Source organism: Athene cunicularia (genome assembly GCF_003259725.1).
Source record: "Athene cunicularia isolate RWA chromosome 4 unlocalized genomic scaffold, athCun1 chr4_part2, whole genome shotgun sequence".
NCBI classification, from domain to species: domain Eukaryota; kingdom Metazoa; phylum Chordata; class Aves; order Strigiformes; family Strigidae; genus Athene; species Athene cunicularia.
Window position 1 is genome coordinate 25,806,712 of NW_020799099.1, and position 25,174 is coordinate 25,831,885.

The 25,174-nt window shown below is 36.6% G+C and overlaps 1 protein-coding gene across 4 annotated transcripts in view; it reads left to right on the top strand.

The window, feature by feature from the left end:
• The window catches only part of LOC113479609, a 62,045-nt gene that overhangs the window by 34,010 nt on the left and 2,861 nt on the right, over window positions 1-25,174 (top strand). For 2 of the 4 annotated variants that reach the window (XM_026847780.1, XM_026847781.1), the window contains exons 12-17: window positions 9,173-9,212; window positions 10,271-10,322; window positions 13,563-13,674; window positions 18,224-18,307; window positions 19,815-19,938; window positions 24,888-24,978. In XM_026847780.1, coding sequence (XP_026703581.1) covers window positions 9,173-9,212; window positions 10,271-10,322; window positions 13,563-13,674; window positions 18,224-18,307; window positions 19,815-19,938; window positions 24,888-24,978 — 503 coding nt within the window. Of the gene's footprint in view, window positions 1-9,172; window positions 9,213-10,270; window positions 10,323-13,562; window positions 13,675-18,223; window positions 18,308-18,500; window positions 18,954-19,814; window positions 19,939-24,887; window positions 24,979-25,174 lie in introns of those variants that run through there. The other 2 variants (XR_003398312.1, XM_026847782.1) reach the window with 2 other exon arrangements.

Sequence of the window (25,174 nt, forward strand, 5' to 3'; positions counted from 1 at the left end):
CCCCCAAAAAAAAAATCTGTTTCAATTCACAGGACTGCTGCTAATGAGCAGCAATGGGAAAGAGCATATTTCTGGAATCCTCTGGCGCATCCGGTGATAAATAGCACTTCTGCTTGCCAGGTACAGGACTGCAACAAGGTTTTTGGCCTCGGTGATGTAAATTACTAGTGTCAGAGGGTATCAGAGCTGTTTACTGACATGTTTCCAAGTGCTTGAACAACCCCATAAATACTATTTTTTTTAATTTGAAGATATATTCAGACTGCTTCATACAGTCACTTCTTTCAGTTGCTGTTGTGTGGTAGATTTACATATTACCTGCACAGATGAACTTTGTGTATGCAGAGAAGGGTCAGATATGGGATCTAAATGCTTAGTAGGCTGCTTGTTGGTGTGGAATACTTTTAAGGCAGTCTTTATGAACAGTTTCTTACTTTCTTCAGTGAGACTTAATAAAAAAATAATAATAATTGTGCAATACTGCCAAACAATAATTAGCAGTGAACTAATAAGTGAATCGGCTTAATGATGCTTAGTTTGTGACAGTGGTGTAGGCTGCCAGAACTTGCTGTTAAGATCAGAGCAAAGAATGCCTGTTGCTTTATTGTCTTAAAACAAACAGCTCAATGGACAAGACTTAAATTAAAACTCTTGCCAGATAGATGTATAAGCGATGTTGTGAACAGAAGCCAGAACTATGATGACTGTTGTCCAAGGTGAATCCTGTACAGCACCTGATGTTCAATTTCTGCTCCCTTCTCCCTTGGCTTTTTCTTCCCTCTCTGTTTCACTGGGCCATTTTTGCAGATGGTTACTATTCTCCAAAGTGTAGCAGCTTCAGTGAGAAGTAGAGCATGCCCCATGGGATTTTGGTCACTCTTATGAGAGAGCTGGAGTGTCCACAGGCAGAGAAGAACCCAAAACTCGAACCTCCCATACCCCGAGTTAAGTGGTCTGGGCAATGAGCACCTGAGGTCCCTTTTTGTACAGTGCTGCACCAATTCTTGTCGCTGAGAGTTGAGCGAAAATAGCTGTGGCTGCTGTCTCTTACATGAACAGAGCATCCCTATTAGATGTGGTTTTGCACATCCCACATGCATCTGTGTGATGCAACCTTGTGTGGCTTTATTCTGCCAAAATGCTGGCAGTTGTGGGGATGCACACCAAGTGAGATTTTAAGCATGTGTGGCTTTTCCTGATGAAAACACAGGCACCCTTTAAGCAACAAAGTCCTACATTTCAAGGACCGACAGCTTAGGTCATGTCCCCCTCAGCTCTCCTGCATTAGTTCTCTTCCAGGAGAGGTAGTGACTATGAGAGTGATTGCAAATAACTCTGTCTTGTTTTATATATTTGTATATTCTTTTAATGAAAAACTGAGGAAAAGCAGAAACAAATTATAAATCCTTCATAACTAGCAGCAAGGAGAAAGGAGGAGTTGTTGACTTGCAGGGTGATGTCACCTGAACTGAAACACTTCATTGCATTATTTTCTGGACATTTTGAGACTGACCTTTAAGAAACAAAGAACACTTACTCCAACTGTACCAGACAAAAAGGAAAAACGAAAAAAAGAGAAAAAATTTGCTCTTCTGCTTGGACTGTATCTAGTGATCATGAAGTACTGTTTTTAACTATATTCTTCTTTCACCTCAATAGCAGTTTGGTGTTTGTTACTCTTAAGTGATGTGTGGACAGTTGTACAGATAACAATTTTCATATATGGCACCTTTCAGCCAAGAATCTTTAGCAACCTGTGTAAACTCCATCAACTAAGCTTTCTAACGTCTAGTAACATTGGAAAGTATTCTGTCTGCTTTACAGATGGTTTCCTGAGATAGTGGAAGGAAGCATAACCACAAAAAAAAAATTGAATTGGAGTCCTTGGTTCTCCTTTCTTTCTAAGAAATGCTAGAGAGGGACCCCACCAATATTTAAGGGGATCAGGGTAGCTAAAATTCAGGAATAAGGAGTAGAGGAGAAGAGAGATAGAGAAAGGAGGTCTGATGGTTCAGAATAAGGGTGCAGAGTCCTGAGAGGTTCTGCTCTGGTCCATGGGATTTTCCAGTACTCGTATATCTGAGAGGGAGGCAGCACTATACCTAGGCTCTTAGATTTACCTTGGTTTATCAGATACATCTTTTGAGATGAAATCCAGGAGCACTGTCACTGTTGGTGTTTTGTCAGGTTGTTTCAGCCAGCTAGCCACTACTTGTAAAGCCCTGAGCTACATTTTGTAGGCAGTTTTATTTTGGTAATAGTATCATAACATGAGAATTACTAATTGTAGGTAAAAGAGTATTCATTTCTTTAATAGCCAGTACTAAAAGTCTAGTTTCGTTAGCTTTCACTTAGACTGAATTTGAATCACTTGAATCAAAATTTTTTGAGCTATTTGCCGGATAAACTTTTTGAGGGAGTTTTCAGTTACAGTTTTTCAGACTTTGCAGGGAACAACAGTAAGACAAAAATAAATTATTTTTCTTCTTGTGATTAAAAAGTATGTAACAAAAATTTTGTTGAGTCATCATCTTCCTAATGCTTAAACTTAGGATGTTGCATCTTGAGTGTCAGAGATGTACTTTTAAGCTTTTCTACTGAATTTAAAGTCTTAATGTCCATATTTCTTAACTTTTGACTCATTTTGCAGCTTTTTGGATATGATACATTTTTTGTGTATTTGTATATGTAAAGGATAATAAAACTTAGGCCTCGTGAAAGGAGAGCACTGTATAGTTTCTGATCAGTCTGAGAGTGCTAATTCCACACTACCGCCTCATTTATGGTAGATCTTTACTTCTGAAAAGCAGTAGAAAGACAACCATCTCAAGGTATTGTGCTGATTTGAAAATCCCTATTTCTTATGAAGTCTAATGCTCCGTGTCAAAAAGAAAAAGTAATGCTACCTATATGTTGGAATGGGCTGAAGCAATGTGTGTTTGTGCTCTGCAATACAGACAAGAGAATACAGACAAGGGAGTTAGACCTGCAAGAGAGAAGTTTGGGAAGGTGGCATCTTTTTAAAAGTTCCCATAATCAAGAGTGAAAGACAGATTTTCATATCTATTCCCTAACATTTGTTTCTAATGCTTTTTTAATTCCCATTGTTTTTGTTGAAGACCAGTGAGGCACTTGAGCATACATGCACAGAAATTTTCTGAAGTATTATTAAAATTACAGATGAGGTTCTTGAGCGAGCCCAAAGAAGAATTTAAAGTTACTGTATGTAGACATTCCATACATTAGAGAGTCATTTGGTGTTTATTTTCTGTTTGGAATAGAAGGCTTTTACTGTAAACTTTTGTTGAGCATGGTATTTTGTTTGGATGTTCGAATGTTTCATCAGTTTTAATTTGGATTATGCTCTTTTGATGTGTTTAAAGGGGTACAAGCTATTTAAAAGAAAAAAAAAAGACACACCTAATCCAATCTTTTTATGTTGTTTTTTGCAATTACCACTTGAGTTTGTTAAACTTTCAATTGGTAAAAGCATACTTTGTTTATTTCTCAATATTTGAAAGCTGATGATAGCCAGGGTTTTCAATAGTTACTAGCAAGTTTTGTTTGGTTTTATGTATGTATGATCTCCTGGAAAAAACTGTAAATGTGTCTGTAATGTTCAGTCTTAATAGCAGGGTCATTGGAACTATTCTTCTGTTCTATAAAGTGAGCTTTCCTAAACTTGGCAGTGAAGAATCCTAAACACACAGACTTAGATTTTTAAATCTGTAGTAGCCAGTGAGAGTTATATGGAATTCTGCTGCAGTTCTGCATTGTCCAGTCTATAGGAATTCACCCTCACTTCATAAAAGCTAGCAATCACAGACTGGGTATGTACTCAGTGAAAATGTCTTCATTATATGTAGTCTGGTCAGCCATATGGTTAGCATTTAAATAATTTGTGTTGATGCAGTGTATTTATTTTGTCTTCTTTAAGTCAGATATTTTATTCTGAATAAAATGGAGTGTAGAAGAGGCTCAAGAAGAGCCTTTCTGTGGGAAACTGACATTTATAGTTTAATAGGAGTTCAGTAGCTAAGAAATGTTTTACTAATAGCTGAAATCATGTGCTGACCCTTATTTCACATTAAAATGACCGGAGTTTGACACTAAGATGACAGCTGGTTAATACAACTTGAGATTTTAAAGTGCTTGAGTATATGTAAATATTATGACTGATCTCCTAAGTGTGTTGGAAGATACTTCCAGAAATGTCCTTCTTTTGACAGTTTACTACAGTCCCCATTTTTTGAGAATAATATTGCAGAAGATAGTTTATCTGCTGTATTCAGAGGACATAGAATAATTAAGAGCATATAACTGACCCCTGTAGGCAAAGATTGTATGTTATTTTATACTTTTACTCAAGTATTCAAGTTGTAAGAACTGTTGACTATAAAACCTTAGATTTCAGATTTGATCACTTAAAAAAATAATGCTCTAGAGGTAGACTCCTTTGTCTTTTTTAAGTATATGAATATAGATATAATTCCTTAGAATATGCAGTCAATAGATTAATAACCTTTTGGTTGAGCTAATTCAATCACCAGAAATACAAGGGACAAACCATTTAGCGTCAAAAACTGTAAGTTGGTGAGCAAGACACATCACTGTGTTTTGGAACTCAGTGAAACTTTTATTTTAACAGGTGAAACTTTTTTTTTGAAGTACTTAAAGCTTTTTAGATTTTCAGCAGTCAGAGCCTTTTCATGCTTTTTTTACTCCAAAACATCTTACAAAATGTTTCATGCTGTCTAGTATCTTTCTTTCATATATTGCATGTTTTATTCTGTTGAAAAATACACAGATGTGTACAGAAATAATCACTATTTTTTGACAGAAGTATATTAAGAATAGGAAGCAATAAGCCAAAATTAGTGTGGCCATTAAAGTAGGATTTGAATAGGATAGAGGAACTATTAAGGAGGCAAAACATGAGACTCTCCCAGAAGCAGAAAATCCAATGGGAACTTAAGAGAGCTGGAAGGAATGAAGCTTGTTTTGCTGGGAGTTTGCATCTCACAGGTTAATTGCAGCTTCCAACTAGAGCTTTTTATGCCATGGGGCATTTTACAAGGTGTCATATCTACAGCATGGATTATAATGTATTATAACATGGTGGTTCTGCATTTTGAAATAGGTGCTCGTATGGGCTGATTTTAAGCATTCTTTTTGTCAGGACTGGTTTTCAGTGGATTCACTCCCTGAAATGCTTGTGTGAACACCAGAGCTGGTGTAGGGGAGGAGAGAAGAATTAGTGACAAAAGATGAGGAGGTGGGAGCTGTGACAGCCCTGACTGAGAGCAACATTGGTTTTCCCAGTACTCTTTTGTTTGCCTGCTACAACTGCTCCTGAAATTTATCAGAAATTTGCAGTCTTTTCCAGCATATGATACCTGAGCTTTAAAAGTACTGGTATTTGCAAGTCCATCCTTGGATGAGTTTTGTAGGATGGGGGGGAGGCAGCTGGAGGGAGAAGACATACATGGAGGATCAGACACAGTGGAAATGCTGTATTGAGTATATCTTCAGTGGACTTCAGCTTGTATTATCTACATGCACATCTGTCACTACACTGCTGCCAAATCACAGGGTGGTAGTGGTTGTGGGCTATTGTGTGCCTTGATATTCTTGAGATTCCTCTCCATCATTCAGATTTGGGTGAAATTTGCCATTGGATCCAAAGTTTGGGGTTTTACAGGTGTGGTGGAAGAATCATGAACACAAAGGAAAAAAACCTGACAAATACAGGTACGTGTACACACGAAGGATGGTGGCTTGTTTTTCCTAAGGTAATTGGGCTGAAAATGAATGAGATAGGAAGTTAGATCAGGGGGAAGAGTCGTAAACTGAAAAGACAGCTTAAGACTGTGTGAAGAATTGTGCAGATTAACCAGAGAAGCACTTGTTAAATAATAATTGAGTCTTTATTTTGTAGATTCAGTGTAGATTCAAACCTTTAAGCACAGAATCTAAAGGAATGATCCTATACCAGTGCTTAGTCACCTAGAAAGAAATAAATTTAGTGGACTTAGTGCCTGACATTTCTCCAATCATGCCATATATTTGGGAGCTAATTAAATCAATGGAATTCATCAAGTGGTGTAATCCCACGTACTGACTCCAGCCACCTGGAGAATTTGTAGTTATCAGTCTAGGTCATCAGGCACTGCGAGGGAAAATGTTCTTGGAAGTGGCAGGCTTTTTGATTATACATACTTGAAGCAAAATAAATATGATATTCAGTGTGATGATCATGCCAGACAGATACTGTACCTACAGTATGAATAGAGTATAAATAGATTGAAAGGGAGGTCTCCAACTTAAAGGCATTCAGTTCATTTTGCAGTGCATCAATTTTGTGCTGTTCTGAGGCACAGAAGCTGGCAGATAGTGGTGGTGATTTGTTTGTCATCTTCAAGTGAAGCAGCTTGTTCAAGAGGCTGACTAGTGGCAGATAGGATGACACTCTGCTTAGTGATACTTTATCTGCCTTGAGGAACTAATGAATGGAGCTCTGATAGCAAAAAATCATGTAAAGTTTCTGGGAAAGGAGATCAACAGCTTCAATTCAGCTGATAATCCTATCAACTTGATATTGCAGGCTCTCTACAAGTATAATAAATTATTCATGTCATTATAGATAAAGATACATCCTCTTCCAGAAAGGAGGGAGGGGGAGCATCTGTGCAGACATTTAAATGAGCAGTGTAAAGTAAGCATAAAATGCAGCATGAGTAATCTTTTTAAAGAAGGTGTCTTGGGAGAACAGTTGATCTAAGGAGATCACAAACTTACCAGAAGTAGGTCTAGCCAAAGTGACAAGCCCATTGTTACTTGGTTGTGCTTCACCTTCCATTGCTTTCTTTCAGTTTTACTGGAGAAATATAATGGGATCTGACCTCTGGATTGAGGTGAGGTGTTGTGCTTTAGTGCTGTTTACACAAGTAACAAGTCACTGATTATAAGCCATGATCAGTTTAAGATTTGCTTCATCTTCTTTGCTGGAACTCTAAGTAGTAATTGCATATAGATGAAATTAAATTGTACTTAGAATTGCTCCCATTTTAGTTAGGATTATCCAATCCATTGTTTAACATAAGATAGAAATTAATAACGTTGTAACTGGCATACTGGTGTAGCATTGCTCTGCAGTTGCATTTAAGTGCAGGGGTAGCTGTAGTTATCTCCAGAGGCAGATCTGCTGTTACAGTAGCTTGTGCTGGAGAACTTTGCAACACTAGTAATAACATGCAACAGTAGAAGGTTCTCGTAGCCTCGAGTTGTGAGCAGTGGTTGCTCTTAGATGGATTGTTTTCTTGTCAGTGTTTAGAGAACTGCAAGTTCCATTGTGTGAGAGCAGGCAAGTGAAAAGCTTTCTTAAGAGCTTTCAGGAAGTTGAAACTGAAGTTAGAGCAAAATCTGGTATGCTTAATGAGCGTTTCAGCTGCCTAGCAGGAAGTGAGCCATGTGACAATCCACAGATAATTTAAATTAACTAACTTTATGAACCTATACTTACAACATGACCTTACCATATCCAGCCTCCTCCCCCAACAACCTAAATAAATAAGCTAGGCACATAATTGAGTAAAATAACTGCAGTTGGTTTTAATGTTGAATGGCAGTTTTCTGCTTGAATGAGTGCATGGGTAATATGCATAGGGCTGAATCTTCATGGGATCGCTTAAAATTTTTTAACACTAATGTAAGGAATTATTTCACATTCTATCCGCTATCGCATTTTTTGTAGTAGAATTTACTGGGTAGGGAGGTGGTTATTCATGGCTGCTTTTTGTTGAAGTAATTCTTTTTTCTCCTGTACTGAAAAAATATCATAGGCCTTTTTTGGGAAAGAGGAGAAGTTAATAGTAACACCCCAAATCCCTTCCAATTGTTCTCAGCTGTAGCACCTTCTAAAGGTTGCTGTGTTTTGAGGTTCCTTGGTTTGTTCGGTTTTTCAGCCTCTGGATAGAAATACAGTCAGTGAAGTCTGATTATCTTGTGAATTAGTTACAAGGTGCAAGTACTGTACTAGCACACTGGCTAAACTGGCAGAGTGATTATGGACTAGCCTTAAGCAAAAGGCCTCTTCCATAATTTTAGGTTCATTTACTGTAATTACCATCAGTCATTCAAATGTGCACTGAATTTTAGTTTTCTTGATTCCAAATGTGTCTCCAGTTATAGAGCGGTGTGATCAGGATAAGGACTACATAACAGCATCCCTCTTCAAAAACTTCATTAAAACACCTTGTTAATCACGATTTCAGGGAAATCACTTCCAGTGAATATGAATATGGCAAGACTCTGTAATCTAGGCTCTGTTGTTCCATCTGTGCTGCCACTGATATGTGTCCACATTACCAAGGCACCGACAACCTAAACCAGCCTGCTGAGAAGTAGAGGTTATCAGTGTGAGCTTAGTACCACAACAGCATGGTTACATAGATTTTAGTTTGTTTGGAGCACAGAGAGAATTCGCACCTGGAGGTAGCATGAAGCCCACTTTAGCCAGGATTAATTTGGGTAAATACACCATGTGGACAGCTTTCCACAGCATTCGTTTTTAAGGGACTGTTTAACACATTTGTTAATTCCTAGACTGATTTAGTGCATTCACTTTACCATTTCTTTACCCTTTAGTACTATGTGGAGCTCTGATGTGTCATGTATGCGTGCTATCCACACCAGAAAGAAGTTAATCTGAAACAGTTAATCTAATAAGCAAAGTGGTATTAAACAAGTATTAAACCATATCATGGTTCAGGTCAGATTTGTTTCTCTTCTCTCTTTAAAAGTAAATAAAACATTAGCAACAAAACCCCCAAAGCTAAGTTGTTCTTCTAGCAAATGTATTGCCTGGTTGGCATTGATATATAAAGTACTTGGAAGAAGAACCTAAAGATTTAGTTTATACTTTGCACATTTTGAAACAAATGTATTTTTTTCGTTAAAAGTCAGAATACCTTTTACATATTTTGCTTTTTTAACTGTTGTGTAAAATGTTCAGCTTTATTAAGTTGTGAGAACATAGGTAATTTGCTAGATATTTCTCAGTATTTATTAAATGTACATTATAGGAACAATTCAAGCTACAGTAAGCTATGAGCTCTGGTGTTTTGAAGAACTACTTTAACAGTTCTTTTGTGAATTTTATTTCCATTTCCAGCACCCGGCCTCACTGGAATTGTTGGAGGGCGCCCCAGAGTGTAAGTTAACTTGTTAGGATCATTAACTTGTTATAATGTGTGAATGGTAGTGTTCCTACTGCTCACCATCACAAGCTTCCCCACCTTGAAACAGCAACCATGAAGCAACTGATGTCTTTCCGTTGTATACTATGCTTAATAACTGGTAACAAGATAATCGTGAGTGCTACAAGATATGTGTGCAAGTAGTATTAATTTTTTATTGAATTATTGATTAAGAGTTATGTAAGTCTCTGATCAGCTAATAACAATGTCTTTCATTAATGAATTGTAGGAAGAACTTTAAATATGGCTTTATGGCAGGGCAGTAGCTCAAGCATGTGCTAATATATGCAGATTTCTGGACCAGATTTCTCTTGTACCTGTTAGTTTGATTATGGGCACAGCAAATTTGTCTGATCCAACCCATTTCGCCTAGAAATGTGAGGTCATATGTCCCAGAACATCCCACAGAATGTTAGCCTGAACCCATTACATGGGCAAGCTGAACAGAGTAATGTTGAGCATATTAGAAAAAAAAAAAAAAATCCTAGTTTGTTTCAGTATTGTTCTAGATATGGCTAATATCTGCTAGTGATTATTTATATGCTCACCTTTCCATACTTATTCATGACAGCATCTAAAACTTTCCTGTCCCTAAGCAAATACTTTGATACATCAGTCTTCTGCATGGAGATGGTGGAAGAAACCACAGATATATTTCCAGTAGTGCTGTGTAACTAACCTAAGTGTCAGTGTGGGGCTAATGACAGTGCAGTAGACTTCAATGTCATAAAGTGCATCTTTTGTCAAAAAAATATTTTCAGTATTTTAGCTACTCCACCTCACTAAAATTTTCTTTTTTTTTTCTTAACAAAATCTTACTTCTTTAAATTTCATTGTTAAGAAATTTATACACTTCTCAGGCTTTCCAAAATTGTTTGAAAAACCAATGCTAATCATGGCTAAATAGCTTTTAATTTCCCAGGTGTTTGTATGAATAGTCTAAAGGTGTATGATCTGACTTTTTCACTGATTTATGTTTAGATGCATTTATGCTTGTTGTTTTGTGTGTCTAGGTCTCCGGTTCTGAAGCCATTTTTCTTCTATTATCCCAAAAGCAATGTTCAGGTAAGACTTACTGCTTAAAGCATGCTCTGTTCTCTTTGAAGTAATTTGAAAAATTCTGCTGACTCTGGCATTTTTCGGTGACTTTGAGTCCTAAAACTGCAAAGTATTCTGGTAACTTTGATTAAAATAATACTTTCACAGAGACTAACGTTATTCACACGGAACATTTTACAACAGTGGAGCTTGCCACCCTTGCATTTTAATTACTGTGAATTTTGAAATATCTTGCATCAAAACTGAACTTCTTTTTTCAGGTTCCTAGAATTGTGGGTATGAATTGTTACTGCATTTGCAGAGTGCTTGTGAAAATTACATATTTTTTGAAAGTTAATGGTCCCTCTTTAAAGAGATGGCAATTGGGTGTTCAGTGTTGAACATCAATCTTGTGAGCCTGAACACATCTTCTGACTTTTTGTGGAACCTACATCTTGTATATGTTACTGGAATTAAGTATTAAAATCGGTGAATTTCTCCTGATTCATGCATGTTTTATCTTAACAGAGAGTTGGGCCTTTTCCTTCCAAATACCCTCTTTATAGAAATAGGAGCAGTAATTTCTGCTCTTACCTGTATCACAAAAATTGTAAAATTGTGAAAGCCTGTGTGGTTATTGTGATGAGTCTCATGGAAGGAGCCTGTGAATGAGATCTATTTACATGGCCCTATTCAGTTCGTAACAATAGTTTCTTTAAGTCTGAGAAGTTACGGTTCAGAATACTGGGCAGTCCAAGGTGAGAAACTGCAGTGTAAGATTAAACGTTGAGCCCTGCTTCTTTTCTGTTACATGTGTACCTCTGTCTAGATTGAAGTCTTCAAGATTAACGTGAAGAAACTGTTTTTACTGAAAACATAAAATGTTTGGATTTAAAATGTTGGCCTCTGCTTTTTCTGAATGCCATCAGATACTTAATTTATCCTTTGGAAACTTCAGACAAAACTGCATACATGCCTTCTTTTTCCAAGGCCTTTAACTGACTTGTAGGTATCGCATGCATCTCACACCAAGGCATCCTAATAATCATGCTTCTCACTCATTCACTGTCAAGAAAGTGGCTAAAGGCCAGAACATTGGTCTGTATTAGACCACAAATATTGTAACAGGCTTCAGCTTCAGGTGGTGAAGGGAAGCCTTAGGAGCACCGGCAGCAAAGTGAAAGATGGGGGGGGATGCAAACAAAAACCCCAACTGATTAAAAAAATAGTTTTGTTGAACAATTACCAGCAAGCAGTTTAAGTGTTCAAAGCAGTTCAGAAAAAGTCTTTCATTTTTTAACTTGCATACAGTGTTTAACATAAATAAGCCCAGATGTTACATTTTTCTTTGAGTAGTACTCCACATTAGTGGGAAATAAGATTAATTTTACAGAGGAGGTGCCATTTAATAATTAAAAATAAGTTTATACACTATGCATAGTGGAAAAGCATTAAAATAAAAAACCCCTACCATTCTTCCCATATAAAGTTCAACTGCTTTATTTTTATTGTCAGTTACATTTTGGTTTACACAAATGGCTTGTCTTTGCCATTTAGTTTAATAGGAAAGTTATTATTTTTATGGAAGTTTAGCTGCCACTGTTTTGTTCATCAAATTAAATGTAAACTTACTAATTAGTACTGTTTTCCAGACTTGGTAAAATGCTGTTAAGATTAAATAGTAATCTAATTTATCAGGGAAAGAAGGCAGTGTCTCATCCACTCTTTTGCATACAGAAAATCAAAATCCTTGTTCTATATCTAACTGGTAAATGCAGTGAGACACTATTAACAAAATGCCACATGACCTGTCACTGATAGTGAAGTAATATTAAAGGTTATGTAAAAGTGTGGTGTAACTGATTCAAGTCCTTGATTCAGAGTTTCAGCCATGTATTAACAGTGGTCTAGCTAGAGATTACAGAGTAAGTAAGGTATGAATTAACTGCTTTTCTAGATCGGAAGTTCAGTTACAAAGAGTCTAGTTGCTCTAGTTCAGTTCATTTGACCTAAAACCAAAAAAACTCCCTAAGGAGATTTTCAGATATGTTAACATTGCCACAGTGGGTTCTTTTGTTTTCTGTTTGGTAACACCTTTCTGGGTGTCAGTTTGCATTCAATATCTCGTTTGTTGTTTTCACACTCTTATGCAATTGTCCTCATTCTTATCATAAACCACCAGTGGTTTTACAGTGCAAACAGTAGTTATTTCCCATGTGTAGCTTTTCATGTTTAAAAAGTAACGTAAAACTTTTCCCTAGGGAAGAAAATTCCAGCAAACCTACTGAAGGCAAGAACAGCTTTCTGAAATATTTTTTTTATTTTTTAATCTTCCTCTTGTGTAAGCATTGGAGACCTTTGTCACTATTGGCAATTCTCTAAGAACAATCTTAAGAAAGAGGGCTGGCTAGAATTATCTTGCATTTACTGACAGCTGAGCACTGATAACTGCTGCAGCTAAATTGTTGTATCCTGTTTTGTTGTGGCAGTGTAACCTGATTGTATGTCTGAGTCTTTAGTACTGGAAGTCCTCCAGTACTGATGAAATGGATGCAGTTAATTTTTCTACATGATTGTGCCATATGATTTAACCAGAGAAGCCTTTGCTTACATCTTAAGTGAATAGCCCAATCAGTTAATGAGATAGTATACATCACTATGGGTTTTTTTCAGATTTCTTTGGTAGGGGGTGGGTAGGGAGAACTCATCATGCAAGATGAACAGCATGGCATTTTTTTAATTTCATGTTTTCATATCATCATAAACCTAAAATACCCAGTATTTATTTTTTATAAGTTTCTTTCACAAAATTTATTTGAAGATTAATATAAGATCCAAAGAGAAGTTTGTCATTAATATGGACAGTGACATTAAGAAGAAAAGGGGGTTATATCATGGATGAGCTGGGAGCTTTCAAATTTTGGGATCCAACTGCCAGGAGTTGTGACACAAAATTTCATGTAGTACTGTGGTATATAGAGGGAGATGGAAAGAGAGATACTTGTCTTCCTTTATAACATACCCAACTGGATAGGACATTTCTGTGATTTTTATGCTTTTTTTCCCTACACAGAGACTTCTTCTAGGTTTATAATGGATCAGTATTGTTATTGTGACTTTTTAAAAGGGAGTGACAGAACCTTATTTGTAAAGCTGTTACTGATAATGTGCTAGATCAATACTTGATTTAAAATATGCTTTATTTATTCACGTTTCACTGGATTTCTAATTTGACAGTTTAGAAATAGTGGTGGGTTTTTTTTCCAGATCAACCTATTTTTAAATGGGCAGCATGTTGAGACATTTGAGGAGGATCTTAAGTTTACATCAGATGAGGTGGTTTCATCTGATCCACCTAAGATTAGCAGTGAATTGAAAGGTATGTTCATCTTTGTTCATCTTTTTATTTGTGAATGTATCGTTTGCTGTCTTTGTCATGGAAAAATCATGTGCTAGATTTTGTCTGTGAAATACATTTTACCTCTTTACACTATATATTTTTATTTTTAAGTCTGTTGCAAAACAAGCTACTTTCTTGGAAGGAAGGAAGGAGGTTAGCATCACACAGTATAAAATGTGTTTGAGAGTATAACAAGTGTGGAAGTAAATTGGTAAGTAAACCTTAAACACAATTTAGGGCAATTGAATGTTGGCTTGAAATTGAAACGTGGTTTCAAAGTATACTGCAGTCTTACTTCATTAATCCTGGAAATGGCTGGTTTTACCTTACATCAAAATAGTTGTGTTCAGAATGGAGGTCAGATTTGGAGAATGTTTAGCATTTAGATAATTTAAAATTTGTCCCTATTCTGTACAGCAACCTTCACAAAATGAACAAGAATGCGATCAACCTGGAACTGGTGACTTTTAAAGAAAACCCACAAGGCTAATGATCCAGTATGGTAATTCCTGCATTGCTGTTAGACTTGTCTAACCAAAATCTCTACAGAAATAAAGAAACTGGAGAAGGGCGAACCAGTGAGCTGAATGGAGCAGATCAGGATATCTGCAATTGAAAGAAAGTGTTCTCAGAGTTGTTCATACAAGCTAGGTACTAGGTTACAGATTATTGGAAGTGCTAGACACTTGATAGCTTTTATATTCTTTCTAATGGCAGAACTATATGCAGTATTTCTAACTATATACCGCACTTCATAATTCCCTTTTAGTCCAAACAGAATCTTCATTACCTTATTCCTGCTCACCAGAAAAATGAGAGAATTAATTTAAAGCCATGGATAGGTATTTTCAAATCTAAATCAGGTGACTGTACCTAAAGATTACTTGTTAGAAATACTTCTAAAAAATAATACTAATGCTGAAAGAGTAATTTAGGTACTTAAGTTTGTGTATACTCAAAATATTAATGCTCTGAAGGCACCAATATGTTAAGATTTATTCTGGATTCCAGATATAGGTGAGTAGTATTTCTCAAACCTGGTATTGAAATAGTGTAACAACTAATTATAAATTAGTAGGGAATGTTCTGTATCATGTAGAGAAATACACACATGGCTATATGTGCATTGTCATTTGAAATTCACTGATGCTGGATGCCTGATTGCCATGCGTGAGTTCATTTTCCCCATCCATTCGAACATCTCTTCACCACAGTGATTGTATGTGTCACACAGAAAAAAGTTAAACTCTTAGGTTTCTGCTCTTATGTCTGTTGCAAATCTAATGTCACACCAGAATGTCTCTGATACCTGGGAGTTCCCAGGAGGGCAGTGGGTGATTTGCACCATCAAACTGGGCAAGTTAAGGAATAGAAAGTAATTGTTCTGTTTAACAAAAGGGTTAGCAAAGGTCCTGGCAATTTTTTTTTTTCAAGATGATTACACTGTTAAATACTGAAGAAAGAAAAAGCTATTAGACTCCCTGTTGCCTTTTTATCATCTCAGAAAACTTTGAGATGCCTGACATCAGCATTTAAGTACTGAATTCTTCAGGTTTATTCAGGCAAAACCCCACTTTTGAGGGACAGCAGAGCTCCTCTGGTTGTTTCCCCTGAGAAGGATGTCTAAACTTTTGTCCTTAGTTGTAAATAGAAATGTTTTCTATATGTGACTAAATACTTACCTACTTCTGTGGCTTTAACACACGGACAGCATGGATGAAAAATAGACAAATGGATTAGACTGTAAAAGGAGTAACTTCTGCTAAAACATTTTCTGTCAGCATTTAGTAAGGAGGGAAGTATTTTTCTTAGTTTCATGGTTAGCTCAAGTGTGAGGGACTGTTAGTTGTCTTTGACTAGATAAGAAAAATATGTGAAAATGGATTTAAAAAATGCTGCTAGATGTGGTTCTGGAAGGGTGGAATTTGAATTTACCATTTGCCCTAGCTTTGGAGGGAATTCTTTTGTAGATTTAAGATGTTTATTAAATAAAACAATTTCCTGATAAACAGATCATGAAAGATAAATCAATTAGGGTAATAATAAATGAGAACACCAGAACACTGTCTTGAACTAGTTTTGTTTAAAGAGAGACTATGTAAGATGTCCGATGGAGAAAAGACTTCTGCAGCTTATGCAATTTAAACATTGTCATACTTCAGCCTTTGAAGAAGCAATACATTTTTTCTTGAATTGTGTATTGAATGAAATTATTTAAAATAATGTTATTTCTATGGTATATGAAGTGTGATAGTCTTGTCCAAAATGAACAACAAGCTTTAGCTTGGGCTTTCTCAAATCCTCTCTCAGTGGAGATGTTTAATCAAAAATAATATTTCCCAATTAAATAAATACACCCTTTAATATTTACTGCCAAATTTCATGCCACATTTTGGCTTGCATTTTTCATGGAAGTAAACATGGAAAATACTGTGAGCATTAAGCTCAAAACAAACCTCCTGTGTCAACTCTTTCATTGTATACTTTGACCATTCCAAATTTCATGCTACCATGGTGTACTACGAATGAAGAACTAGTGTGCCAGACTAAACTATAACCACTCTTTCAGCTCACCTTTGGCAGTGACCTAATATATGTTATAAAACTTTAGGTCTTACTTAAAGTAGTTTAACACTGATATGCTGCTGTTTGGGGTGTGGGTAGATGTTCCTTTTCTGATCCAGCTGTGCCAGTAGAAGAGGTTGCTGCAGTGAGCCACCCCCCACTGTTTGTTACTGTTTTCCCTGTTATTGCCACTCAGATGTGCCAGCAAAGCTACTCTTGTAAACGTTACCTGTTTACAAATTACGTGTCATGTTGTAGTGAGGTGTATTTGTCACCCGCAGTATCTACCACCCCATATCCCAGTGAACTTCTGGGATCTGTCCAGCTGCCGCTGCTATAGACTTTCAGCCTCCCTTTCTTATAGTGACAGTGAAAACTGCAGCCAGTAGGATTTGGACATAGTCTCTTTCTCACCCAGCTTTGCTAAAGCTCTTCAGGTCAACCTGGCTCATGTTTGAGGAGTCAGCAAATCTCTGTGAGCAGGGAAGAGCTGAAGGTAATGGTGATTTGGCTGGGGCTGGGTTTACCTAATCACCTGACACAGTTCACGGAGTGCGTATCTACCTGTGCCTTAGTAGTAGGTGCACTTTAATTTAAATCATACTTGAACTTACCATAGTGTTGATTCTGGGTTTTAAGCATAATTTAAACATTCATTGTATCTTGACAGTGAATTTAAATTGGTATAGTTACAGTTCTTAATACAGTCTGCCTTTGGCCAGCATTTAGAGCATAACGTCTTTAGTACTGGGTCTCTTACTCCCTAAAATTAGAAACAAAACCACAAAACCCGCACAATATTTTGATATCCTCAGCAGAAGCAATAACAATACAGAAAATATAGACTGATGCATTTTCAAATTGCGTTGTCTCACAATTTTGTCCAGTGTAATTGATTTCTTCTCTTCAGTTCCTTTAAATTTCACAGTTTTTGACACAGTAGCCTACAATTTTCTGTGACAAGCATGTGCCCAGGGCTAAGTTGTTTGGTGTGTTCAAAAAAAAAAAAACAACTTTGGACATTTGTGGGTTGTTTGCTGTGGCTGCCACCAGCAGCTGCTGCACCAGGAGCTGTGACAGAAGGCAGGCTGCCTGGCTTCCTTGCTCTGACTGTTCCCCCTGCTGGTGTCCAGGGAGCAGAGAGGGGGGAAGAGCTGCCTCTTGTGCACAGAAGAATGAGAAAACGACAGGAAGGGGACAGAGGAGAGGGCAACTGAGGGGTGAGAAGTCTACTGTCAGTCAGGAGCCTGGGTGAGCCTGTTAGAGATGCTGGGACTGAAAAGCCGGGGATGCCGGGAGAACTGGTGTAGCCATAGGGAAATTGGCTCAGAAGTAGAACTGGCTGGAAATCACTAGATTCTCACTGCCGAAAACTGGGATATAACCTACGTTTCAAGTTTCAGTATTACGCTGCTGTCAGTGAATAACTGAAGCTCGGTGGCAAAGTGAGCGCTTCATCTCTTGCTTTGGGGAACAGAAACTAGGTGATGACAGCCTACTACCCTTAGTAATCAACTATTGCAAGAGGTCTGTGCTGAGTAACAACCATCAAACCTCACGTACAAACTGTATGGATCCCACAAGATTGCATTTCTGGATTTGGGCAGGAGGGGGTTTGCTTTTTTTGGTATGTGAATGGATAAAAAGAATATGAACTTTGTTTAATGAAGCACAACAACCTTTATGTTTCTAAGGGCTTGCAAGGCTAATGCCTGGCACAGCATTTGGGTGTAAAAAGGTAAAAGGGATTTGGGAGACAGAGCAGGAAGGATCAGGTTTGTAATTTGGCCCCCAGCCTCACCTCTTGTTCTCTCGGTGTTCCTGTGGGAAGAAAGCTTTGGAAATATTTTCAGGAGTACTACAAACAATTCAGAACGTATGCACTTAAAATGACATTTACTTCTTCAAAATGTACTATTATTTGTAGCTATCATTAAAATGTATTCATTTTTATATTGTATAGATCTGCCAAGTGGTCCACATACTTACCGCTTAGAAGATCTTGCCTATACTAGAAGTGGAGACAAAGGCAACTCTGCAAACATAGGTATTGTTCTTTTTCTTGCTTTCTGAAGTGGTGTAGGATTTTTATATAAAGTTATGTATCAAGTACTCTTCTTAATGTTTTTGAAATCTCTCACATCACTTGATTTTTTTAATTGTCTCTATGCGGAAACAACAAATAATACATATAAAAAGAAGGATTTTTACTAGTGACACATCTGTACTTTTCTGTTTAGCTGCTATTGAAATATGAGGTACTAAGAAAAAACACTTGCATGTCATACTACAAAAAAAAGGGTTGCAAAGTCAAGCTTCCCAAAGCTAAGAAATGCTTTTTTAAGCTTTCCTTTACACATTAGTTACTACTCCTTCATGTTTATGTGTTATGTAATGTAATCTCTTATTTGTCTGATCATGTATAATATTTCCATACATTTTGTAACATATATATGGCTAAAACATTGACAGTGTTAAGAAATACCAAAGTGTTCCTGCATGTAAGAGAACACTTTAATTGTATTGTTAATCCAAATGGTGTATTTCAGTGTGCAGTCTCTTTACATTGATTGTGCTGCTTCTTGCATTGTTTAATAATTCCTTCTATTCCTTACTTCTGCATGCAACAATTGGCTCTCTTACTTGTTGGAAGATGAGAGCGTGTGGTGTTCAAAGCTCAGTATGAATTAAAGGTGCGTTTGGGATTTGATTTGCTATTAGCTGTCATGCTAAAACAGGTTGATTTTGTCCATTTATATTTAGGAATATAGTCTTCTTGTTCTTATTTGTGAAACTGGTTTTGGGTTAAAGAACGAAGGAGTGTTGGTTTTTTTTTTTTTTCTTTCCCCATGGTTGACCACTCTTGCAATGCAGCATTGCCAAATCATGATGATGCATAGCTAATGGACTTCCTTAGATACAAAGACACTACAGCTTTATTAAGGAACAACAATAACAGCAACAAACTTGACCTCTAAGATTAATTTAGCTTTGAAGTCCACAGATAAAAAGATCTCTGTGACACAAATCTGCTTTCCTGATCCTGCTGTGGAACATCAGCTTCAGCATAAAGTTATCTGAAGCTTATGAAAGCATATTTACAGCAATAAAAATGTAATTGTGGTTTCTCACACGTCAGGATCTCATGCAAGGAGTAGGGCAAGGACCAAACCTTTGGTCACTGATCATACCTTGTTATGGTTAATTGCAATTACTTGTCTAAGTCTTGCAAACCATTTAAGGGGAAGAGAACTTCCTGTGGGTTGTTTGTTGTGATGTTGTTGTTCTTTAGGTGTCTTTCGGGGACTGTTTGCAGCCAGAAAAAGTTCAATAGTTGCTTAGTCTGGGAGCGTTCTTTCATGTCATGCTCCTTACTACCTCCCTACTGACAGAGGGAAAGCTGTTCTACTATTGTTTTTTATTCAAGAGCTCATTAAAGAGGATCCATATGTACAGTTTCAGTTAAGAGGAGGATCTCAAATCAGTTTTGAAAGGATAAATACAAATTGGTTTTAACAGCTTCTACTCCAACTAACACCCATTACACCTAACAGGTGTGATAGCACGGCATCCCCTCTACTATCCATATCTAAAGAAAACTTTAACCGCTCAAGCCCTGGAGAAGTACTTCCAACACCTTTTAGATCAAGAAAAACCCGAAGAAGAACTAGTACGAAGGTGAGTAGCTTGCTGCTCAGTCCAGTTGTACAGTAGATACATGTGATGGTATCAGAAGTTATCTTAAAGTATGTTAACATAAATATTGCAAATCTGTGTGTATTGTCTTCAGTATTTTTTATATATCTTCCTTTTTAAATAAGAATGTAAGCAATAGTCATTGAAAAAGAACATGAACTTGGGCTTCTCCTGAAGCTGGACAAAGGCAGTGAATCCATTTAGTGAAGGCATTTAAATTCCCAGAATTAGCATATTAGTATTGGGGCTGTTTCTTTGTTTTGCTCCAGTACAGAATGTCTGTAGAAATAGAAGTAACTTCTTGTGTCCTTTGAGAAATGTATCTTTCCATTGGTTTTGAACCATTTGGAGACTGCAGGAGCCTTCGTAACTGAAGCTTCACAGGCCTCAGAGCCACTGCAGAACTGGGAGTTTGAAATCCTTAAAATGCCATCTCAGAGATGTTCACACAGCCAATATAGATAGATTGAAGCCCAGACTTAACCTGATTGTCCATCACAAATCTATCCCTATCTCTGCAAAACATTTTAATCTTCAGGAAGTTCATTCACTTTAGAGAAGGTATTTCTTTGAGTAGCCCACTCTCACCCACTTCTTTGCCACATATCCCAAGCCAGAATTTAAAGAAGAAAACACAGCTAATTTCCCTTTTTAAAATATGGAAGAGAATACATCCTAAACAGGACACTTTCATCTGGTATTCATCTACAAAAGAATATCCTCTGCTAGCAGACAGCATACATAACGTTTTTGTTTTCATGGTATCTTCGGCTGATGCTTAGGGTGTTTCCTGGGGACTGGCAAATTAGACACATACTGTTCTTATAGCATGAGGTAATATGGCTCGTTCCCTTAAGGATGTCCAGTAAAACAGTCAACAGATTTTAAACCTTTTTTCTCTCTTTAAAAACAAACAAAAGCTTAATATTGCAACATACCATTCAGTCTTCTAACACCTGTTTTGTTACAAAGTCAGATACTCTGCAAATATGGAGATTCTGCCAAAATCATTATGTATTTCCATGAGTAATGGATAAACTGTTGTCTTTTTGTTTATTCTAAGAGCTTGAGCCAGAAAGGTGCAGATCAGAACTCAGAGAGCTTGGAGTTATTTTAACCCCTGATCTTTGAGTTGAAAGTGCTGTTCTCTGTCTTCCTAAGTGGCTTAGTGCAGATTTCACCCACTGTTTCATAAGTGCTAACAAATACATGTATCTAATAAATTGTCATAACAAGAAATGTAATTGAATTTCCTCTGAAACAGCAGAGGAGGGAAGAAATCAAAAATGTCATGACTCCTAATGATATTTCTGGAAACTGATTGATTGTTGTTCTTCATAAATAAAAGTTGAAATTTGCTGTGTCTCGATGAAGCCAATTTATTTTGATTAATTAGATTATCTGTTCCTGGCCTTGGCTTCCTTTAATGATGTGATAATGGAGCTCTGTGAGTGAATTGAAAAACTACTGGGTAAAAAGAATAAATCCTTTTGTGGAAATATTTAGGATTACAAGGATTATGCTCATGTGCTTCAGATTGTATAGTTTCTTTTTAAATTACTTGTTTATTTTTTAGTTTTAACTGTCATAAAACCAGCTAGCTTACTCCTTCATTTTCCTTAATTTTGTTTATTTAAATTATGAGTGATTAAAAAATACGTATTAGATTTGCTACAAAATCATACCAACCAGGGTTCTGCCTCACTACAGAATAGAGATTGTCAGCTGGTTGCCTTTCATTTTCATTAAAGCTAAATAAATAAGTGTAGTAAACAGAGAAAATGTGGGATTATCTTGACAGAGAACACTGAAAACTTGAAAACTTCCAGGTTTTCAGATAACATAAAAACAAAAGATGGTCTTCCAAACCCACCTCCCTGTACCCCAAACCCCCAAGTTTATGTCATTGCTTCTTCCCTTATGCAGAGTACATTCTTAACACATCTGATAATCTTAAAATATGGAATAAAAAACTTTTCAGTTAGTGGTATTAAGTCATTCATTTAAGGATAATAAAATTATCCTATGAGAATTTGCTGGTTTCATCTTCTGAAATATGGTTATCATCTTTAGATTCTGAGAGCATTCCAATGTGCAGAAATAAAACTGTGACAGTTGATTTCTTCTCATGGGATATTTTTGCTAAGAGCTGAAGAACAAGCAACATGGATACTGCTGCTTCTAGATTGCTTTTTTTTGGTACATATATTTATTATAGGGGAAAAAAAAATACTTGTCTATAGTGTATCGCATATGCAAACACCTCTTTAGATTCAGTTCCTGCTTTCCTCTGATAGGAGGAATCCTATATTTTCCTTGATTTAAATGCATTAAATATTTTTGTACCATTATTATTTCCATGCATTTTAACAGGAAATTCACAGGGAAACCTGACTACTTTGAATATGTACAGACAGCACTTTAAAGGAAGTAGTTAAGCAGGCACCCCATTGTGCATAAACATGAGTTCAGCTAGGACAGTGAATTTTCCTTGTTTTACTTGCTTCTGTCACAGACTTAATATTCTTTGAAGGGTTTGTTTATTTTCTGTGCTTTTTAAAACAGCTCTTAAAACTTCAGATTGAATTGTACAATTAGATAATATTTTCTTCCTTTAGATCTCAGTTAATTAAACACGATTGTATAATTATGCTGGGTAAGTGCATGCCAACATTTTGGTTAATGTATTGTTACTGCTTAACATTATAAAATATAAAACTGTTATGATGGTTATAGTAGTTCTTTTTTTTTATTATTCTGGGAGTGTATTTTTTGTGCGGAAATATTCTGGATGCTCAGATGCTTCAGACAGGCCTTAAAATATTGAAAATGCTGACCTTTGTATATTATTTTGTAATCCTACTTTTAGCTAGGGTATCTCACTGTAAATATTTCTTCAAAGTACTTGAAGTGAATGTGCCATTCAGCAATGTTCCAAATTAAGATCTGTTGCTTGTATTACATACTCTCTCTGCCAGAATTACTGCAGAAAGTGAAATTAAATTCTTCCACTCTTTTTGTCATTTGCTTCTGCTTTTGTACGCTCTTCAATTTCTCTCCTGATTTGTTTAAATGATTGATTTTCATGAAATTTCTTTTGAGAGCTGAGGTATTAGCTTCTGGAATACATATTCCATTAGTGTAGTTCTTGTGGAGAGATCTGCCAATTGTGAAATTGCTTGCTGCCTGGAAGTCTTTGCCAGTTTTTCAGAGTAAAACTTACAGTGCAGTAGTTTGGATGACCTCTAGCTTTCATGGTATGTGGTTACTGGTAATTTTTATAGAGTATTTTAGTTGAAAATTTTGTGGGGTCCTCTGATCCTACTATGTAGTCAATGACTTACTGTGGAAATTACTTTATTCTTCATATTCCTGTTGTCTAGTAGAGCACTGTTGGATCAATCAAACTTTCCTGCCTTCCCAATGAATTTGCCTTTAAGCATGATAACATTGCCGGGCAACTAGTTTTCAAGGGAGGTCAACAGAATGCTAACACCAGTTCTTTTCTTAACAACTAAAATGTTAATACTAAAGTAGAATGTGGTAATGAAAGAATAGAAGGAACAGTGATAAATCCTTGCCTGGGAAACAGGTGCGGACACTCCATGACTGCTGCTTGCCAGAGTATAACAAGAACTGAAATGTTTGCCAGGCGGCTCAGCAGAATCATCTTTCGTGAAAGGTTTGGGTCATATGCCCAACATACAAGGGTGTACAGAGCTGTGAATATCAGTAACAGCTGTAACTTCCACGATGCTAAAAAGGAGCTGAAAAAATAAACCTCAGAGTGACAAAATCAGAAGTACAAGAGCACTACAAGAAGATCCAGCTATTTCAGAGGACAGATTTGAAGAATCTGGCCCAAACAGATGAAGATCAGATAGGTAACTACAGAAAAATAGGTGGTGTTGGAGGAAGCGTGATTTAAATTGCAGTAATCAAACATCTGGAGACAGAGCAAGAACTGGGTATCATCTTCTTCCATTATTCCTCATGTCTTGCTGATGTTCTTATTAAGTCCTTTCCTACGGGAAAAAAGAAACCTGTTGAGTCCTTAGACAAAGAAAATATTGGAGGAAGGCAAAACGAAAGAAAACCAATAAGAATACAAGGGAGATGACAAAACACTGAAAAACTGTGCAAGGAGAGGCAAATGGAAATATACCGTAGACCTATTTATGGAATTTGAAACAACTTTGTTAGGAAACCACAGAGCCATTTGCCAAACTTCTACAAAAGTTTCCAAATTGGAACTGCACCAGTCAAAAGCAAGGATGGAAAAATGCTTACAGTGGCAATGGAACAGAAACATACGTCTGTCACACTAAAATAAAATTTTACCTGAACAAAGTACATGACTCCAAGAAAGCACTGAAATGTAGTTTTACTTTTCATTTGTTATAAAATTGTCTGTACATAAGAGTTTGACTTAGTGTCTCAGTTATTTCTCAGTAATAAAGAGGATGACTTCCCAATTAGCTGGCAGCTTTTGTTAGCAAAAGTGAGTTCCAGGAAAAGGATTGTATTTTTCAGTATCACATCTAGGAAATAATAAAAATTCTTCCTTCTGCCCACTGTGTTCTCTGAGTTCATATTGGATCTTGAACCTCTTGCCTGTGGAGCTTTCTATAAAAAAATGTATAAACCCCAACCTCATTAGAAATGAATTACTTTTGAAGATGAGTAAGAGGAGAATGATTACTTCATAGTCCTGCTTTAAAACTATTAAGGGCTGTTGATTTGGAGTAAGGGGAAGGAATAAGAAGTCAGAAAAGGCCATATGTTAATCTCCAGTTAACTTTTAGGCTTGATTTAGCAGTGAGATGTCATCAAAAGCATTAAATTTTTGCATGCTGTCTTTTGCTTGATGTTCTGTACAAATGTTTCTTACAAAATCTCCCAAGACACAGTGTGTAGTTTTTATTTTACAGATATGAGTTGCCAGGAATCCATGGATTAAATTTTGTTCTGAAGAATTCCCTTGGTGGTGGTGGCATAGCATCCCTAAGAAGTGACCCACAGGCATGTATCAAAGCATTGATTTTAATGTAGTTATCTCTTATAACTTATTACACAGTCTCTCTAACCAACTTTTGGGCTGGAACTGTAAGTGTTTGTTTTTGTCCTTTTTAGTTCCTTTTAATTTCCTGTTAATATACATTAGCTACTTAATTGTTCTAAGGTTTAAAAACAACATAGGGTTGATTATATCAAAATA